Source organism: Hippichthys cyanospilos, chromosome 3 (assembly GCF_059441005.1).
Source record: "Hippichthys cyanospilos isolate Australia breed blue-spotted pipefish chromosome 3, RoL_Hcya_1.0, whole genome shotgun sequence".
NCBI classification, from domain to species: domain Eukaryota; kingdom Metazoa; phylum Chordata; class Actinopteri; order Syngnathiformes; family Syngnathidae; genus Hippichthys; species Hippichthys cyanospilos.
In genome coordinates, this window is record NC_142371.1 from 23,096,479 (window position 1) to 23,112,186 (window position 15,708).

The following is a 15,708-nucleotide window of genomic DNA, read 5'->3' on the forward strand; positions in this document are numbered from 1 at the left end:
TATTATAACCATTGACAACTACAAGTTATTTCTATTAACTGCATATTCATTGAAATGTATAGAATAAAACAATTAATTGATTTCATGAAACCCTAACTGTGCACGCCATCCCTCACTGAGGGTTTTGTACACCCTGACCACATCATAAAAAATATATATGGATGCGCCCCTGTAAAAAGTATTTTACAGTTCTACCAGTAAGTCAGTTTAAGGGTCAAATGTCACTGTCGCAGAGCCATCATTAACAGTCGGTTTTCTATTCAACTTTCAGTGTTACAGATCCTTCATTAAATCTCAATTCAAAGGTCAAACAGTTCATTGATAGTCCGTCCCAGTTACTGTGGGTAAAACTTTGACCATCACCGAACCTTCATTAAATGTTGGTTCCTGGCTAAACTCATCACCATCACAGAAGCATAATTAATAAAACTTGTCTTTTCCAGGATAAATCCTTAAATAAATGTGTGCTGCGGTGCAAAAATTTAATGCAAAGAAGTAAACGTCATTACGAAAATAAAACAGCCTGATTTAAGTTCATATGCAACTTAGTCGAGGGGAAAACCCCTAAGAAAAGGCCAATGAATCACAGTTGATGCTCGCTAAACTGCGGTCTGTGTATATATTCCATGAATGCATCTTCTTCTGGCAAGCCAGCTGATCGAGGCAGATCCCCGCATCCACCACCCACCCCCACGCTCTTGACATCACTTTTAAAAAATGCAAATATCACAAAATGCATCAAATCCTGCATTAGCGCGTATTTTTTTTTCCTAACACGCTGAAACAGACAGGCTTGAAACTACCAAAACTCAAGGAAAACAAAACTACCTTCCCGGCTCCGTCGTCCAGCTTTTCACGCACATTCCTAAACAGCGGACGCACACACATGTTCTCCCCGAAAAAGATGACACGAACCCGGCCAGAAGAAAGGGTCTCTCACTTACCGGGCCAAATGAACATCTGCATTTGCTGGAAGAGGGGAGTGTAGTCTAGATGCGTCCCACGTCCGCTGGAAGCGTCACAAATCGCGGCCGCCGACTGTGCTTTGTCCCGCCGAGTGTGTCCCGAACGCGAACGATCAAATTGTCTTCGACTTGACGTTCGGTGTAACTATTTAGCCACACTGCAAATGGAGCCGAGGTTTGTCCCGAGGAGGCGTCACGCTGTGATTGACAGTGACCCTGGGCCAATGGGAGCGAGGCTTCTGCGGGGTTAGGGCCAATCGGGGGCGGACTCGCGGTCGGCGAAAAGGTGAGAAGTGGGGAACTGGGCGGGGCTATTAGACCACCCTCTCGTTGGCATGTATCCCTCCGCTTGCCTCGGGAGTCTCGCGCAGTACCAAGATTTCATTTCACCGGTTAAACTGACTTACGACAAATTTTATATTAAATTAGCACGGATGCTTCTTGAGCGTCTCGTCAAAGTTATCGATCATCTATCTTAATGTGACAAGCTTAAACGCCGATCCTCGCCGAGGATATTTGACTGTTCGTGATTTATTGCCACTTTTATCATTGCCGGCATGCAGGTAAAAAAAATGATACGCGCATTCATGTGGCAATCAATGTGTTGGTTTCATATTTTGCCGGGTGAAACACGTGTGTCTCATTAGACGCGCGCACTACCGGCGACAAGTATTGAAGCTCGCACTACTTTGTGAAATCGGCGCGGATGAACACTATGTTTACAGTGAGGAGGGCGGGGGAAGTTGACGTCACAGCTGAGGGAGGTGGCGGTGGCGTGCGCTCGTGACAGCGCAGCACGTGCGCTCATCAAGCAATAATAACACCTTTATCATTATTTTATGATCAAATAAACGCTTCTTTGCTTCTTTTGCTCTCGGTTTGGTTAGGCTGGGCCGTGCATCCGTAGCGACGTCATCGCTCTTAGAATTTTCGGTCGTTGTGCCGTCACCAGCGATGGATCAATAGTCATACATTTAAATATTGTGAATTATTGATTATAGATTGCATGCGTAAGCAAATTGAATGAGTGAAATCTATACGTTTTTAACTGCCAAGAAAAATAAATGCGTTTAGCCGTATTGTTCAGTCAAACCACAGTGAAAATCAGTTTTCTTCCTGCTCACCTTCATCACATTCAACAAAAACACATATTTTTACCCAGCACTTTTTTTCCTAGATTTGGGCAGGAGTAGAACCTAAAAATTGTCGGTCATAACGCAATTAAATACAAAAACAATCAATTACTTTCGGTAATTAAACAGCAGGTAATGAAAAAGCACTAATGTAACAAATTACTTATTAAGTACTGATGTACTCGAATACTTTAGGTAATCGAGTAAAAGTAACTGGCTACGTTAGGTAGTTAAGTAGCAAAGTGATTATGCTAGTTATTTCCTTGTGGTAAAGACCAGATTACTTCAGGGTTAGTAATTGGTTACTTTTGGAATTAAAGAACTAAAAGTAATCAATTCTTTGAGCTACTTAAGTTATTGATTACATTGGACAGAAACTTGGCTAGTGAAAATTTGAATAAAACGATTTGTAATTATAAACATTAAACAGGTGCTACTTTAACCCAGACAGATTTATTTAAAGGTATCGAGTCCCTGTTGATGCTGCCGATACTAGTCATAGACACTTGAGGCAGAAATCTCAAAGTCCTCCTTGCCAGTAGTTGGCGCTATACTGCAGCAGTTTGACACCACTGAATTTTTGTGTGAGGTCAAAGAGTGAATACTCGCAGTGATTAGTATTAGTGTTTTAATACATGTGTATGCAGTGTACGAGTTTTGTAGTAACGGTGACAGCAAAGAAGTTGCAAGGAGGATTACACAGTGTGTGTTTTATACTTTACATAAGAAGATTAGGCCACGGATTTCCACTGCTGCAGTCAGCTGGACGCTCATTCCCGTAGCTGGGAACCAACGCCGGTCAGCTCCGGGGTCATGGAAATGTCACCACTAGGAATGACAACAAACAGTGGAAACACTGTGGTGACGTCATGAAAAATTCATCAATAAAACATTAGTTTTTGAAAAACTGGTTATAGACACAGTGGGGATTAGAAATGTACACACCCTTGTTCAATCAGCATGTTTTGACGACACAAAGAGCTTTGACCAAGTTAAATAATCTCAAAGCGTTTGCCACTGTCAAAATGACCTCTAACCTGAAGTTAAATGAACCAAAATGATGTGGTTGCACTTTATGTAAAATACATGTGAAAATAATCCAAACAGTAAATACCATCATCATCACTACAAACAATATTTCCAGTGTAGAGATATAAATGTATAAACACTGTACACGACTGTAGTTGCCCAACAACTTGAGCACGGCTGCTCGACAACTGTATGTAATCTGGCGCCCCCTGCCGTAAGATTTGGTTGTTGTTGTTTTTTGTTTAAACAATTAGGGACGTAAGAACATTTTTTTTTTCTGAGCTAGCACTCAAGCCTTCAGTAGTCACCGATACTGATACCTACACCATTAATACTGTTGGGACACAAAAAAGTCAAACATTTACATTTACACCATGTTCAAAAAGGAATTTTCCCATGGTTCCCAATTTGTAAACACACAACTGGAAATAAATGTCTCAATATAACATTCTATGTCTCTATAAAGCAGCTTCTCCTTAATTAATATTTCTGAAGGATAGCTGTGTGTCCCAATACATTTGTCCATTTTGTGCGCACTGAACGTTACGTTCCAAAAAGCGGACACGTTGATGAATTTGACACGTGTTTGTTTGTCCAAATGTGAGACTTAAGCAGAGCCATTTGGGACGTGGGGACAGGATTAGTCGAACACACGATCGCATAAACGCACACACACAAGGGCACACTCATGAGCGTCATGGCATTTTCTGGCACTGATTGACTTTTTCATGAGCGCACGAGGACGTACATCGTTATCATAGTTTTTTTGCCTCCAAATACAGTATGTATATTTTTTTTAATGAATGTATTTATTGATATTAGTTCAGTTTTGATGGGGCGGCCTTGTCTCGTGGCTTTGGCTTGACTTACCTCGTTGAGAGGGGAGTAGCTGGGGTGTTACAACTTAGGTGAGTGCTTCTATCAAGAGTGTGAGGGGAAAAATGAGTAGCTGTAAGGACAATAAAATCATTTTTATTAGTGGAGGTAGCATTTCATTTGATTCGGCATACAACAACATTCAATGCAGCTCTGCCTACCTTTTGGTGTTGACATTATTGTATTTCAAACTGTTGCTTGAAAATGGCTCCTGATCTTAACTTAGTATCTAACCCAATTTATGAGAGAACAGAAACAGCTTTTTTTTTTTTTTTTGCTTAATAGTGTCAAACTGGTTTTTGCTTGCCCGCATTATGAAAGAAAATATAATCCCAAGTGAGAAAATATATATATGATATTAATAATATATCATATATAATATATGTATATAATCCTAATATATATTTATATAACTTTAAAACACCAACTTCATATGTATTTCTATTTTTTATTTCTGTGCAAAATAGTAAAAGCAGAATATCATTATTAATCAAACAGTTACATTACTAATAATCATAAAACATTTGAATATTTCCATTTAATAAAAATTCAGCTCATTTTTATACTTTACAAAATCATCTCGCGGGCCAGAAGTGGCCCGCAGGCCATATGTTTGACACCACTGGTTTAGACAAACATTGAACCTGTATAAATGCCATAAAAAATAGTTCACAGTTGAAAGTTTTTTATATTGCTTTTTTTGGTACACAGTTTTAGGTATACTTTAACAATTTTATATATAATAGTCTTATTTATGGTCGGCGTGGCAAGTGGGAGGGGGAGCGAAATGTTTTCTTTTTCCTAGAAAGGCTTTGCCGAATATAATTGAGAAGCACTGCACTATGTTATTACAATTTCAAATGCAGTCTGTTTTAATTACGTTTTTTTTTTCACAGGTCCGTGTAAAAATCGAGTTGAATCGAAACAAACTATTCAAGAGCAGATTTTGCCGGACATTTTATTTTCACTCTACAAGCCTGACTTTTTTTTTTTCCCTCAACGATAACGAGCAATTAGCCGCACTTTAGCGCTAATAGTATGTTAGCCAGCAGGTGAGCAATTAGCTTGACTTTATTTACCTCTCATGTTGTGTGTGTGTGTGAGAGTGAGCGAGTGTGTGACCTGCGGCTTGTCTTGCGCTTTGCCTTCACCGCATCCCCGCGGTTGCCTAGCAATGCAGACCATCACCGTGGCAACGGCGCCAACAAACGCCCCCTCTTCTTTCCTCCCTTGCCTGTGCCCATCAATTAGGACTAAAGTGCGACCGTCACAAAGAGCCCATCACATGGTAAAGGGAAAGGGCTGATGAAAGTTTGGCCAGGAGGGGGTCAGGAGACTGCTGACATGCGGTGAGGTTCACGCTTGGTGAAGCGCTGACGTAATGGTCAAGTTTAGGAACCAAACTGGGGTATTCTGGTCATTTAAAACAAGCTGATGACATTAACTAAATTTATGAGAAAGAGTAACAGCAATTAAAAAAAAAAAAAAAAAAAAAAAAATATATATATATATATATATATATATATATATATATATATATATATATATATATATATATATATATATATATATATATATATATATATATTGTATAAACAGTGTCATCATGATAACATGATGTACATGATAAGATGATATCACATTCTGTAGGCATAAAAAACAGGATTGAAGAGGAAATACTTCCTGTTTTAATAACGTGCTTCCATCTAAAGGTTAAAATGAAAATAACAGCCCAAATAAATTCAAGCGCAAATATGTGAGACTGTCATCTTAATAACAATTAGTCAAATCGATATATTTATTTAAATTGTCTTTTAAATGTCATTTTGTTTTAACAATGGATGGAGTGATATGGGAAGTTATTTTTGCAGTAAGTTTCACTGTGTGATATATGGGGGGACGGGGGTTGTTATTACCATGTGAAGTTTAACTGTGATAAAATAAGGATTGGCATCTTATTGTCAGGCACTTTGATGCCCTTTTTTGCTTGGACGAATCTTTAACCTGTAAAAATGCTGTAAAAAAATCCTTTTGTCAATGTTTAAAAATGATGCAGTTTTAGGTATACTTATACATTTTTTGTTTATAAATAATAGTCTTATTTATGGTCGGTGTGACAAGTGGGGGGGCGTGTAATGTTTTCTCTTTTCGGGAGGGGGGGGTCTTTACAAAATATAATTGAGAAGCAGTGCTCTAGTGGTACATGAAACAATCTCTGAATTCGATGTTAAAATGATATTACACAAATAAAGCTTACAGTGATGTATATCCTGAATTGTATACTTCATTTTCCAACTTTTCATTTAAGTAGTTCTATACATATTTTAATTTTAGAAGCATAAAGTTGTCTTTAAGATTCAAGCACAGTATATTGCGTTTATTACTAGATTGTCAAGGGCCAGGACAGACTACAACGACAAGGCAACACATACAAACTGAAATCTGATTGGACCAAAAAAAAAAAAAAATAACATCCACAGTCAGTGAAAATAAAATTACCAATTGATTTAATGGACCAAACTGTTTTAAATTTCAAATCATTCTATTTAAAGTTGTTTAAAATTTTATGTTAGTGTAATATCGTTTGAAAACGTTTTTTTTTTAATTGTAGTACCAAAACCAGCCACTAGAGAGAGCTAAACGACTATCAATCGGAAAATGCTGCAGTGTCGCTATCTGTCCTCTAGATGACGTACCGTGTCCTTCCATTACAATCCAGCTTCCCTTGAACTCATTGCGCAAAACCTGTCGTCTAATCTTTCTATTGAAAAAGATAACGTGTTTTTATTAATCATTTGTTAGTCTACATGGCTGATGATGACGTCATTTAAATGCTCATATATGTACCAAGAATTTTTCATTGTGATTTAGTAACAATAACTTTCATTCTTCTTGATGCATTTAGCACATGCTGGGAAATTAATTAGCTACACAAAACTTTTACAAATGTTTAAATAAAGGCAATATTTAACGCGACAAGAGGCTCGAAGAAAAAAGTATTGAGTATAAGAATTGATTATGAACTTTTAATTTTAAGAGAACATGCATAAAAATATAGTGATCATTTTAGTGATGATGTTTAATATTCATCTTTATTATCATTTTTACCGCACCATTTTTTCGGGTTTCTTTCTTTCTTTCTTTCTTTCTTTCTTTCTTTCTTTCTTTCTTTCTTTTTTCTTTCTTGTGCCTGGAATTCAACCCCCCTCAAAAAAAAAAACGTCTCACTTTTAATTTATGTGCATATTAATTGCTCCCATTGTAACTTGCATCGTGGGATACAGCACGCAAATGTGTGTGAGTGTATTCATTCAATCTGTGTGCGTGCGTGTGTGTGTGTGTGTGTGTGTGTGTGTGTGTGTGTACACATTCAAACATGACGAGTGAATTTTCTCCTATCGTGGATATTTCAAACGCGCAAAATCGTTATTTGATTTTTTTAATGCCGTTTTATTTCATCTTTAAAAACATCGAACAGTGCTTAAAAAAACAAACACATAACGCAATAAAGAATCTCAAAAATGTCGAATTGCCTCCCTAATTGATTATTACGACACGTTAAAAGAAATCAAACGTGCAAATTTGCTAGGACAAGTTTAAAAAATTAAAATAAAATAAAGAAAGACATTAAAGCATCAATTATTCTGAAAAGCAAATCACCTAAATCGCGAGAAAGGCTTAAAAGACATAAATGTACGAAAAAAGTGAAATATTTCACTTGGTAAAAACTACATTTTACAGATAACTGACAAAATGTAATCAGTAATTTGAAAGTAAGTTTTCCAAATACAATTATCTGCATTTGACCCTTATTTTTTATATAATGTATATCAGCATATTTAATTTTAATGTTAATTCCGACCTCATTTAGTGCTAAAAATAGAAACAATACTGTCGATGAAAAACACATTTTATTTTCCTCCTGCATGCATGACCCACTTTGGATGCAAATGAGCAAAGCGACATTTCCGGCATGACGTTCATTAAGGACTAATTAAATCACCGCCACTGCCTAGTGTTTGTCACGTGATCCTAGCACCTGAGCCTGCGTGCAGGAGAGAAATATGCAAATGAAGTGTAAAAAAACAGTGCAGAGATATTTAACTATGAATCATAAGGAGTGAAAAAGTCATATTAAAAATAAGTTTCATTCCAAAGCAAATACGAGACATTTCGGTCACATCATTAGATGCACAATATATTGATCCGTATTTTTATAAAAGAATGTGCCTTTATTGTTGTAGAATTGTTCAAAAATACTAGCGACTTCGGTGGGCAATAATACAAAAAGGTTATTGTGTAAAAAATACAATTGATATTTTCCATGAAATAGAATTTTTGTCTTGTGACGTGAGGCTGGTGTACCTAATGAAGTGGCCGGTGAACATTGTAAATATACACGTTGAAATGCATTTTCTGCGTGCTTTTTCTCGACAATTTGAGCGTGATTAAATTTCTAACTGAAAAAGTCCAATTTGATCTGTAACGCGCAATGATTGCTCGTTAATTTAACACGAAGAAGTTAGGAGGGCATAAAAGAATGTAAACCCACAAATCTCATTTTTAATATTTTCTACAATTTACTGCTTAGTGAAATCAAAATCAAATCTGTCAGTCATCATTTTGTCAACAAGATCATCTACAGCTGTGTGCCATGCGGGATCATTCTTAAATTATTAATCGTCTTCATCAGATCTGTCAAAATTAAAAACAACCAGAATATTTTTTTCAACCATAAATAAATGAATCAATCCAGATTTGATGAACATTTTAGTGACTTAAAAGAACGAATTTGGATGAAGATGTTGCTTGAAGGCCATCATGAGTATCACACACGGCAGATTCGAGCTCTTCAAAGAAGAAGAAAAAAAAAGCTGACGCTTTGCCTCCGGCGACCAAGCACGACATGTTTTCCTCCCTCATTAGCATATATGCAAATGACTTTCTAATTACGGCTGTAATCACTCCGTGTGGTGTGGGACATTTTTCACGGCGCCATGTTGGCTTTGCATGTCGTCTCTATCAAAAAGACACATTTTACTTCGTTTTCAAATACTATTTTTTTTCCCCTCCGTAGGCACGTGGTTTGCTGTTCCCGCCAAAAAACGAGATTGTGGACGCAAGTGGATCATTTAGGAAGGTGAGATTTTTTTTAAAAGGAGGGGGGTGCATGAAATGGTATACACACACACACACACACACACACACACACACACACACGCACACACTTCCTTCTTTTTTTTTGGGGGGGGGGCAAAAGATAATACGTTCTTGCAATTTAAACTTGAGCCGGCGTGTGTGCGTGTGCGCGCGCGCCATGAGACATGAATGGACAAAAAGCAGCTTGCCAGCACGCCTTTGACTTTGAGACACCACCAGTGCGCGTGCACGCGTGCGCGCACAACAGGTTGCAAGTAGGTTCCCGAGTTGACGTTTTCTCCTTTCGACGTTTTCTCCCCCCACTGCCTTATCGGCTCCAAAATCCTGATTGTGTAAAGGTGAATTTAAGAAGACTGATATTTAAGTAAATTCTTTGGAAATGGGCCTGTCAGAATGTTTTTTCCCGAATAATTTTCCCCCCAAAACTATCTCGATAAACACGTATAATATCGTGTTTGTTTTTCGGTTAAGTAATTTTCAAAGTTTGATTTCCAAGTCATCTATCTAATCAATACTTTCCTAATTAAAAGCTCAAGTTATTAAGTTGGCAGTGCCAGCCACTTTCACCTTTACCCTGAAAACAGAATTGTTTGAGATGATAATTTGCATCAATCTGTGCCAATGGTCAGACAAAGTAAAAGTTGACCGTGGATGCATCAATTTATTGTGATTAAGTTAGTATATTGCGCAAAAATTTAGCTTACAGCAAGTAGATGCTTAAAAAGGAACTGAGGCTATATCAAAACTCTATCAAATAAACGAGTGCAATTAAGCATTTAATACAAACATGATGTCATTGATGCTAAGATAATTATGACATCTCAGCTGATCATGATTTTGTATAAAATATCAAATATTGGCAATTACCATCAAGCTGGTTTGAATGTGGTGTGATAGGAACCAATTAGAGACAAAATGGTGAACTGAACTGTTTCTTTTGTCTATCTGTTTGCCATCCACCCAGTAGGTGTGTTTGATCACCAAACACAATAAGGAAATTGAAAGATTAAAAAAAGAAATAATCTGCAGTAATTTGTTTCTAACTTGACAATCAAAATAATAGGCAAAAATCATGAAAATAATGAGTTTGAAAAAAAACCTAAGGGCTTATTTTGTCCAAGTTGATGTTCACCTTGTATTTTAGTCATTTATGTTGGAAAAACGTTGAAATGGAAATTATGTAAACAACAATGCTAGTAGTTTTGACTTCTAGCTTTACGTCGGAATTGAATAAAAGGGACATTGTTCTATAAACACGTATTTCTTTGTTGTGGAATGCAATTTGTCATAAATCTGTGTGAAAGATAAATAAAGGAAGTTAGTGGATTGTTAAAATGGAAAAAGTTGGAATAAGGTGAATTAGTAAAGAAATGTGCATAGAAAGAGGTTGTGATATGATATGTGTGTGCATATGATATATGTGTGTGTGTGTGTGTGTGTTTTAAGAATTATGTAATTCTACAGTGAAAATTCGGGAATTTGGGCACAGGAAGTAGTTCCCAAGATATCCGGAATGTGTCTATCCCCTTGAATTTGTAATGCTTTGAATTGGTCAAGAAATAGGGAAATAGTGCAGGAATAGAATACTAATATATCAAATATGCGGTAAATTGTCGATTTAATCGTGAAAAATTGTGAATTCAAAGAATGCGAATGAGTAAATCCCAAGAGTTCCCGAATGAGCTGAACAAAATTAACAAAGCAGAAGTTGAATGAGGAAATGTAAAATCTCAAATTTGGGGATTCTGTTGTTTTAAACATTTTAATATAATACATTTGGAAATGTGTTATTGTTGGAATGCGGAAATGAATTTTGCATTTCATAAGCACAAATCAATAAACGGCTACAATTGATTACAACCAACAAAATTCTTCTTGCCAAATAGTGAGCTGTATTTCCAAAGCACATCTTCAAAGGTTCTTATTTATGCATTTATTATATAATTACTTTGTGTTCAATTTATAAAGGCTGTACTGAAATTATTTTATAATAAGGACACTTAATAAAGTTGTGCAGGTGCAATAAGCCGAAATGGTCAAGAAAGCATTGGTTCCTGACACTCCACTTGCTAAATAGTGAGCTGGATGGTCAAACTGTCATTAGAAGGTTTTCATTCATATCCTATTTTATAAGTTGAAAGTGGGAGTGTAGAAAACTATAATTTATTTATTTACATTTCTTAGTTATAAATCTTAGGGCAGCCATTTTGTGTTCCATTTGTGAAGGCCTTTACTTTGATTTTTATGTTGACCTCAAACAAACCTAATAGTACGTTTTTTATTGTTAATAGGATTATAAATGATTTGTAAATCATTTGCTCTTTAACAGGCTGATACAATTAATTCACTAAATGTTGTTGCCAAATAGTGAGCCATACTGCCAAACTGTCATGAGAGGATACTTTCTTGTCATTTTTTGTCATTAATTGCCAGTGAAAATGTACTAAAACATAATGAATGCATTTAGATTTGTTAGTTATAAATACGAAAAGGCAGCCATTGCGTTTTTCACCCCTTAAGGCCTTACTGACACGTTTTTGCCACAGGTTGACCTTAAAATATCGATCAATTGTTTTGTCTTTTAGTTCGTTAGTCCCAATTATCTTTTTTTAATTTATGTGGAAGTGAACCAAGTATCCCATAAATCATGAATTTAGAGTTGTTAGTTCTAAATAATAAAGGGCGGCAATGTTGTTGTTTTCAGTTTGTAAAGGCCTTAATTGACATTTCTACGCCAACATGTTGACCTTAAAATACTGGGTAGTCCTTTACAATATACAACAAATGTTCTTTTTAGTCATTTGGAAATTAGTTCATAAAGGCTGCTTTTTCACAAGCTGCTAAAATCTATTCAACAATTTTGCTTGCCAAATAGTGAGCCGTGCTGCCAGGCGACCTGTAATTAGAAGTTTGCTGTTCATTCCTCATTTAAATATTTCCATGTGGAAGTGTAATAAACAGTAGTTTATGTATGTATAGGTTAATACAAATATCTGCATGTGGAGATGTATTCAACTGTAATCTTTATATTTACATTTGTTCGTTCCAAATAGTGTTCCGTTCGTGACGGTCGTACTGACATTTTGTTGATTTTAAAATGTCTAATAGCCCTTTACAATAAAAGTGGTTATTGATGGGTTTCTAATTGTTTTCCTTTGTCATTTGCTAATTAGTTTATAAACAGTCCACTTAAACAGGCTGCTACAATCCATTCAATCGCAACATTCCGCTTGCCAAATAGTGAGCCATGCTGCCAAACCGTCATTTGAGGGTTCCCATTCTTGCCTTATTTGATCTTTTTGATGTTGGCTGTCCACCAAACTCTAATTTAAGTCTTTAGATTTGTTGGTTGGTGACGAATCTCGAGAGGCAGCCATTTTCTCAAATTATTTGAGTTTGACTTCTGTTTATTACTGGCGAAAAGTGAACGGTATTAATTTTATACAAGGCCATCCTCTTCCAAGATGTGTGTGTGTGTGTGTGTGTGTGTGTGTGTGTGTGTGTGTGTGCGTGTGTGTGCGTGCAACATGGGCGCTAATGAACTTGGGTGGTGGTGCTGGTCCATCTCGGGTTCCCATGCAGCATGAAGAGGGAGGAAGAGAGTAGAATGGCTGTGGGATAATGTGGGGGGGAGTCGGCGGGGGCTACTGGATGTACCCCCATTGTACCCCCCTGCACCCCCGTATCCCATTAAGCACCTCAGAGCGGTGGTCTTTCCCAAGAGGCGCTCGGGGCCTGCCGCCTGCCTAACGCGCCGGACGCGGTAACCTGGCATCGGCGAGGGCGCGCACACACACAGAGGCGCCATTTAGAGGCCACGCCGCTTCCAGGAAAGCGTTGGAGGGAGAGAGTGAGAGAGAGACCCCGATAACAAAACGTGCGGTGACGGTGAGGCGGGGGGGGGGGCTGACAAAGTTGTCTCTTTGGCAGTCGCGCCTCCTATTGAAGCGGTAATTTATTCAAAGGAGATTTTTATCCCCGCCATGTGATTCTTATGATAATGGAGTGGTGCACGCCTTCTTTTCGGACCCTTGTCTGCGGCTCCGGGCTGGGCGCTGACACTAAAAAGTGATTTGCACGCTCCCCTCCTAAATCCCACCACGACCTCCTCCTCCTCCCATGCCGCATTCCTGGACTCCCGCGTGCATCCCACGCACACACCGAGTGCCACGCACGTGCATGCTCGGGCCGGGGGGCCGGGCATGCGTGGTGTCAAACAGGGATGAAACGCCTTACCGTTAAAGCGGGATAAAAGTCCTCTGGGAAGATTTGGGGCTTTCATCTTCTCCCGTCCGGCGGCGAACAGATGAAGAAAACGTTGATGACTAAAGAAGAAAATAAAGACAATGAGCGACGACCACAAATTCAAATGTGTTACTGCAAAAGATTAAAAAATCCGCATGAATGAATTAAAGTTATTAAACGCAAAAAATAAGCAAAAAGAAAGAAAAAATGTGATGGATAAACTATAACATGTAACATCAGCTATCATACAGAAAAAACGGCATATGGAAATTTCTTTCATTTTTATCTAAAACTTCAGTCAATGCCCGCTTACAACAACATCCTATCTTTCACAGACTGATAATGTTTAGCGCCAACATATTTATGGAAAATGGATGGATTGATGGATGGATATTTTCAACATAACAGACAGAAAGCTGCAGAGTTAAATAGCAGTTCAAACTCTAAATCAATACTTCGATTGCGCCTTCTTCCGTCTCCCTTTGTTTCATTGATCATTATGGTGAACATATAAAACACATTGCACATGAGTCACGTATACAATCACACATACTGTACATATACAATTATATATACAAATATAAAATGTACACATCGCAGACTTTTATACAAGATCTTACTAAATTTAAACATAATCCTTATATTTTTAATACCGTATTAAAAAAAAACATCAATTGATTCAAATCTTTTTAGTTCTCTTTCATGGTAGTTCCATAAATTGACAAAATGAACTGATACACACATTTGCTTTCTTGACGGATTTTGTCTTTGTGGCTAGCAAAAAAAAAAAAAAAAATCAGATTAAGCTGCACTGGACTATAAACCGCAGGGCTCATATCATGAGAAAAAAGTAGCGACTTATGCTCTGAAAAATACAGTTGGTAGGAGAAAATATAGCATAAATGCAGTGAGATCACGTGATGTTCATAACCTGTCCATTGCCACTGATTAAGATATTTTATCCAAGCATTGTCTTCTAACCATGCAAAATGTTTGATTTGATCAATTAATCTATTCCTAATTAGTTAAATATTACAGAAGCATGGAGCTGCTTATGTGGAGTAAATATTTGTCCAATCCTCTGAAAAAAAGACACCAGGGAGCTGAAATTTCACCACAAAGTTAACATGACACAACCACTTAGTTTTCACATGACCAAAAAAGTGCCATCCTTTGGCTAAAATACTATGAGAATGATGTGAAAAAAAGACCCAAAATAGTCAAAATACTGCACAAGGATTAAACATACAAGTATGTTCAAATGTATTACAACAAACTTAAAATTTCAATCAAAGATACTTTGACTTGTAAACAAATGCTGTTTTATTGCATTTTTTTAATGTAGGTTCAAACACGCTCGAATACATTTTACGTTCATACATACTTTTAAATATGCCCAGTTGTACTTGCAAATAGGTTTGGATGTACTTAGAAATACATTTGGATATACCTGTATGCTAAAAACAAAAACAAAAAAACAGATCAGCATTCCCCATTGCATTATAAGAAAAAAAAATGCCATTTTTAGCATTAGGCTTATAAGTATGTTAACATGTACTTGCAAGTATATTCAAATATATGACACACAATTTTCAAATGTTTGAACATTATTACTAGTACATTTCAATGAATGTGCAACTACAGTCCAATGGATTTCCATATACGTTTGGACGTACTTGCAAATACATTCAAATGTATTTAAACATGTTCGAACACACTTGAAAACGTTGGAACGAGTTGCCAGTCAAAAAATGTTTACGTCACTTTGACGACGCCAAATATCTGTAAAATACAAAGTAACTTTGACCTGATCCTTTTATCTTTAAAGCACGCGTAATATGCTAGCAATTGAAAAAAAGATAACTTTTAGCATTACATTATACCAATAGGTGTGAAAATTAACTATGTAAACATAATTTTTAGTAATAAATATGATTTTTAGCAGCTAGCATTTAGCTTAAAAGCATGTTGAAATATATCTATAAGTACTTGTTTGAATCAATGTGTTACGTTGTTAAGTTTTATCATGAAGTTTGGCCAAATTTTGCTTAACATTTCTTCTGCCTCACAGTCGAGAAGTTCTGGGTTCGAATCTCAGGACTTCAGCACTGCTATTCCAAAAAAAAGCCCCATTCAATTCCCTGAATTGCCCCTAGAAGTGAATGCCTCTTTGGCGATGTGCCCTGTGATTGACTGGCGACCAGTTCAGGTTGTGCCCCGCTTAATTTGCAAAAATCCAACAAGGCTTGTGCCCATCACATGCTTGACGCAACAATAAATTGTTGATAGGTGTGAATGGG

The 15,708-nt window shown here is 37.0% G+C and overlaps 2 protein-coding genes across 7 annotated transcripts in view; both read right to left on the reverse strand.

Annotated features, from left to right (window-relative positions):
* The window catches only part of mef2d (myocyte enhancer factor 2d), a 79,594-nt gene extending 78,500 nt beyond the window's left edge, over positions 1-1,094 (reverse strand). For all 5 annotated transcript variants that reach the window (XM_088410352.1, XM_088410349.1, XM_088410350.1 and 2 more), the window contains exon 1: positions 945-1,094. The gene's annotated coding sequence lies outside the window, so the exon portion shown is untranslated. The remainder of the gene's footprint in view (positions 1-944) is intronic.
* A 1,742-nt stretch (positions 1,095-2,836) lies between these two features.
* The window catches only part of LOC148426370 (uncharacterized), a 52,285-nt gene continuing 39,413 nt past the window's right edge, over positions 2,837-15,708 (reverse strand). For both annotated transcript variants that reach the window (XM_088409821.1, XM_088409822.1), the window contains 3 exons: positions 13,400-13,488; positions 3,998-4,076; positions 2,837-2,926 (listed from right to left, as the gene is read on the reverse strand). In XM_088409821.1, the coding sequence (XP_088265947.1) occupies positions 13,402-13,488 (87 nt within the window). In that variant the 3' untranslated portion in view covers positions 2,837-2,926; positions 3,998-4,076; positions 13,400-13,401. The remainder of the gene's footprint in view (positions 2,927-3,997; positions 4,077-13,399; positions 13,489-15,708) is intronic.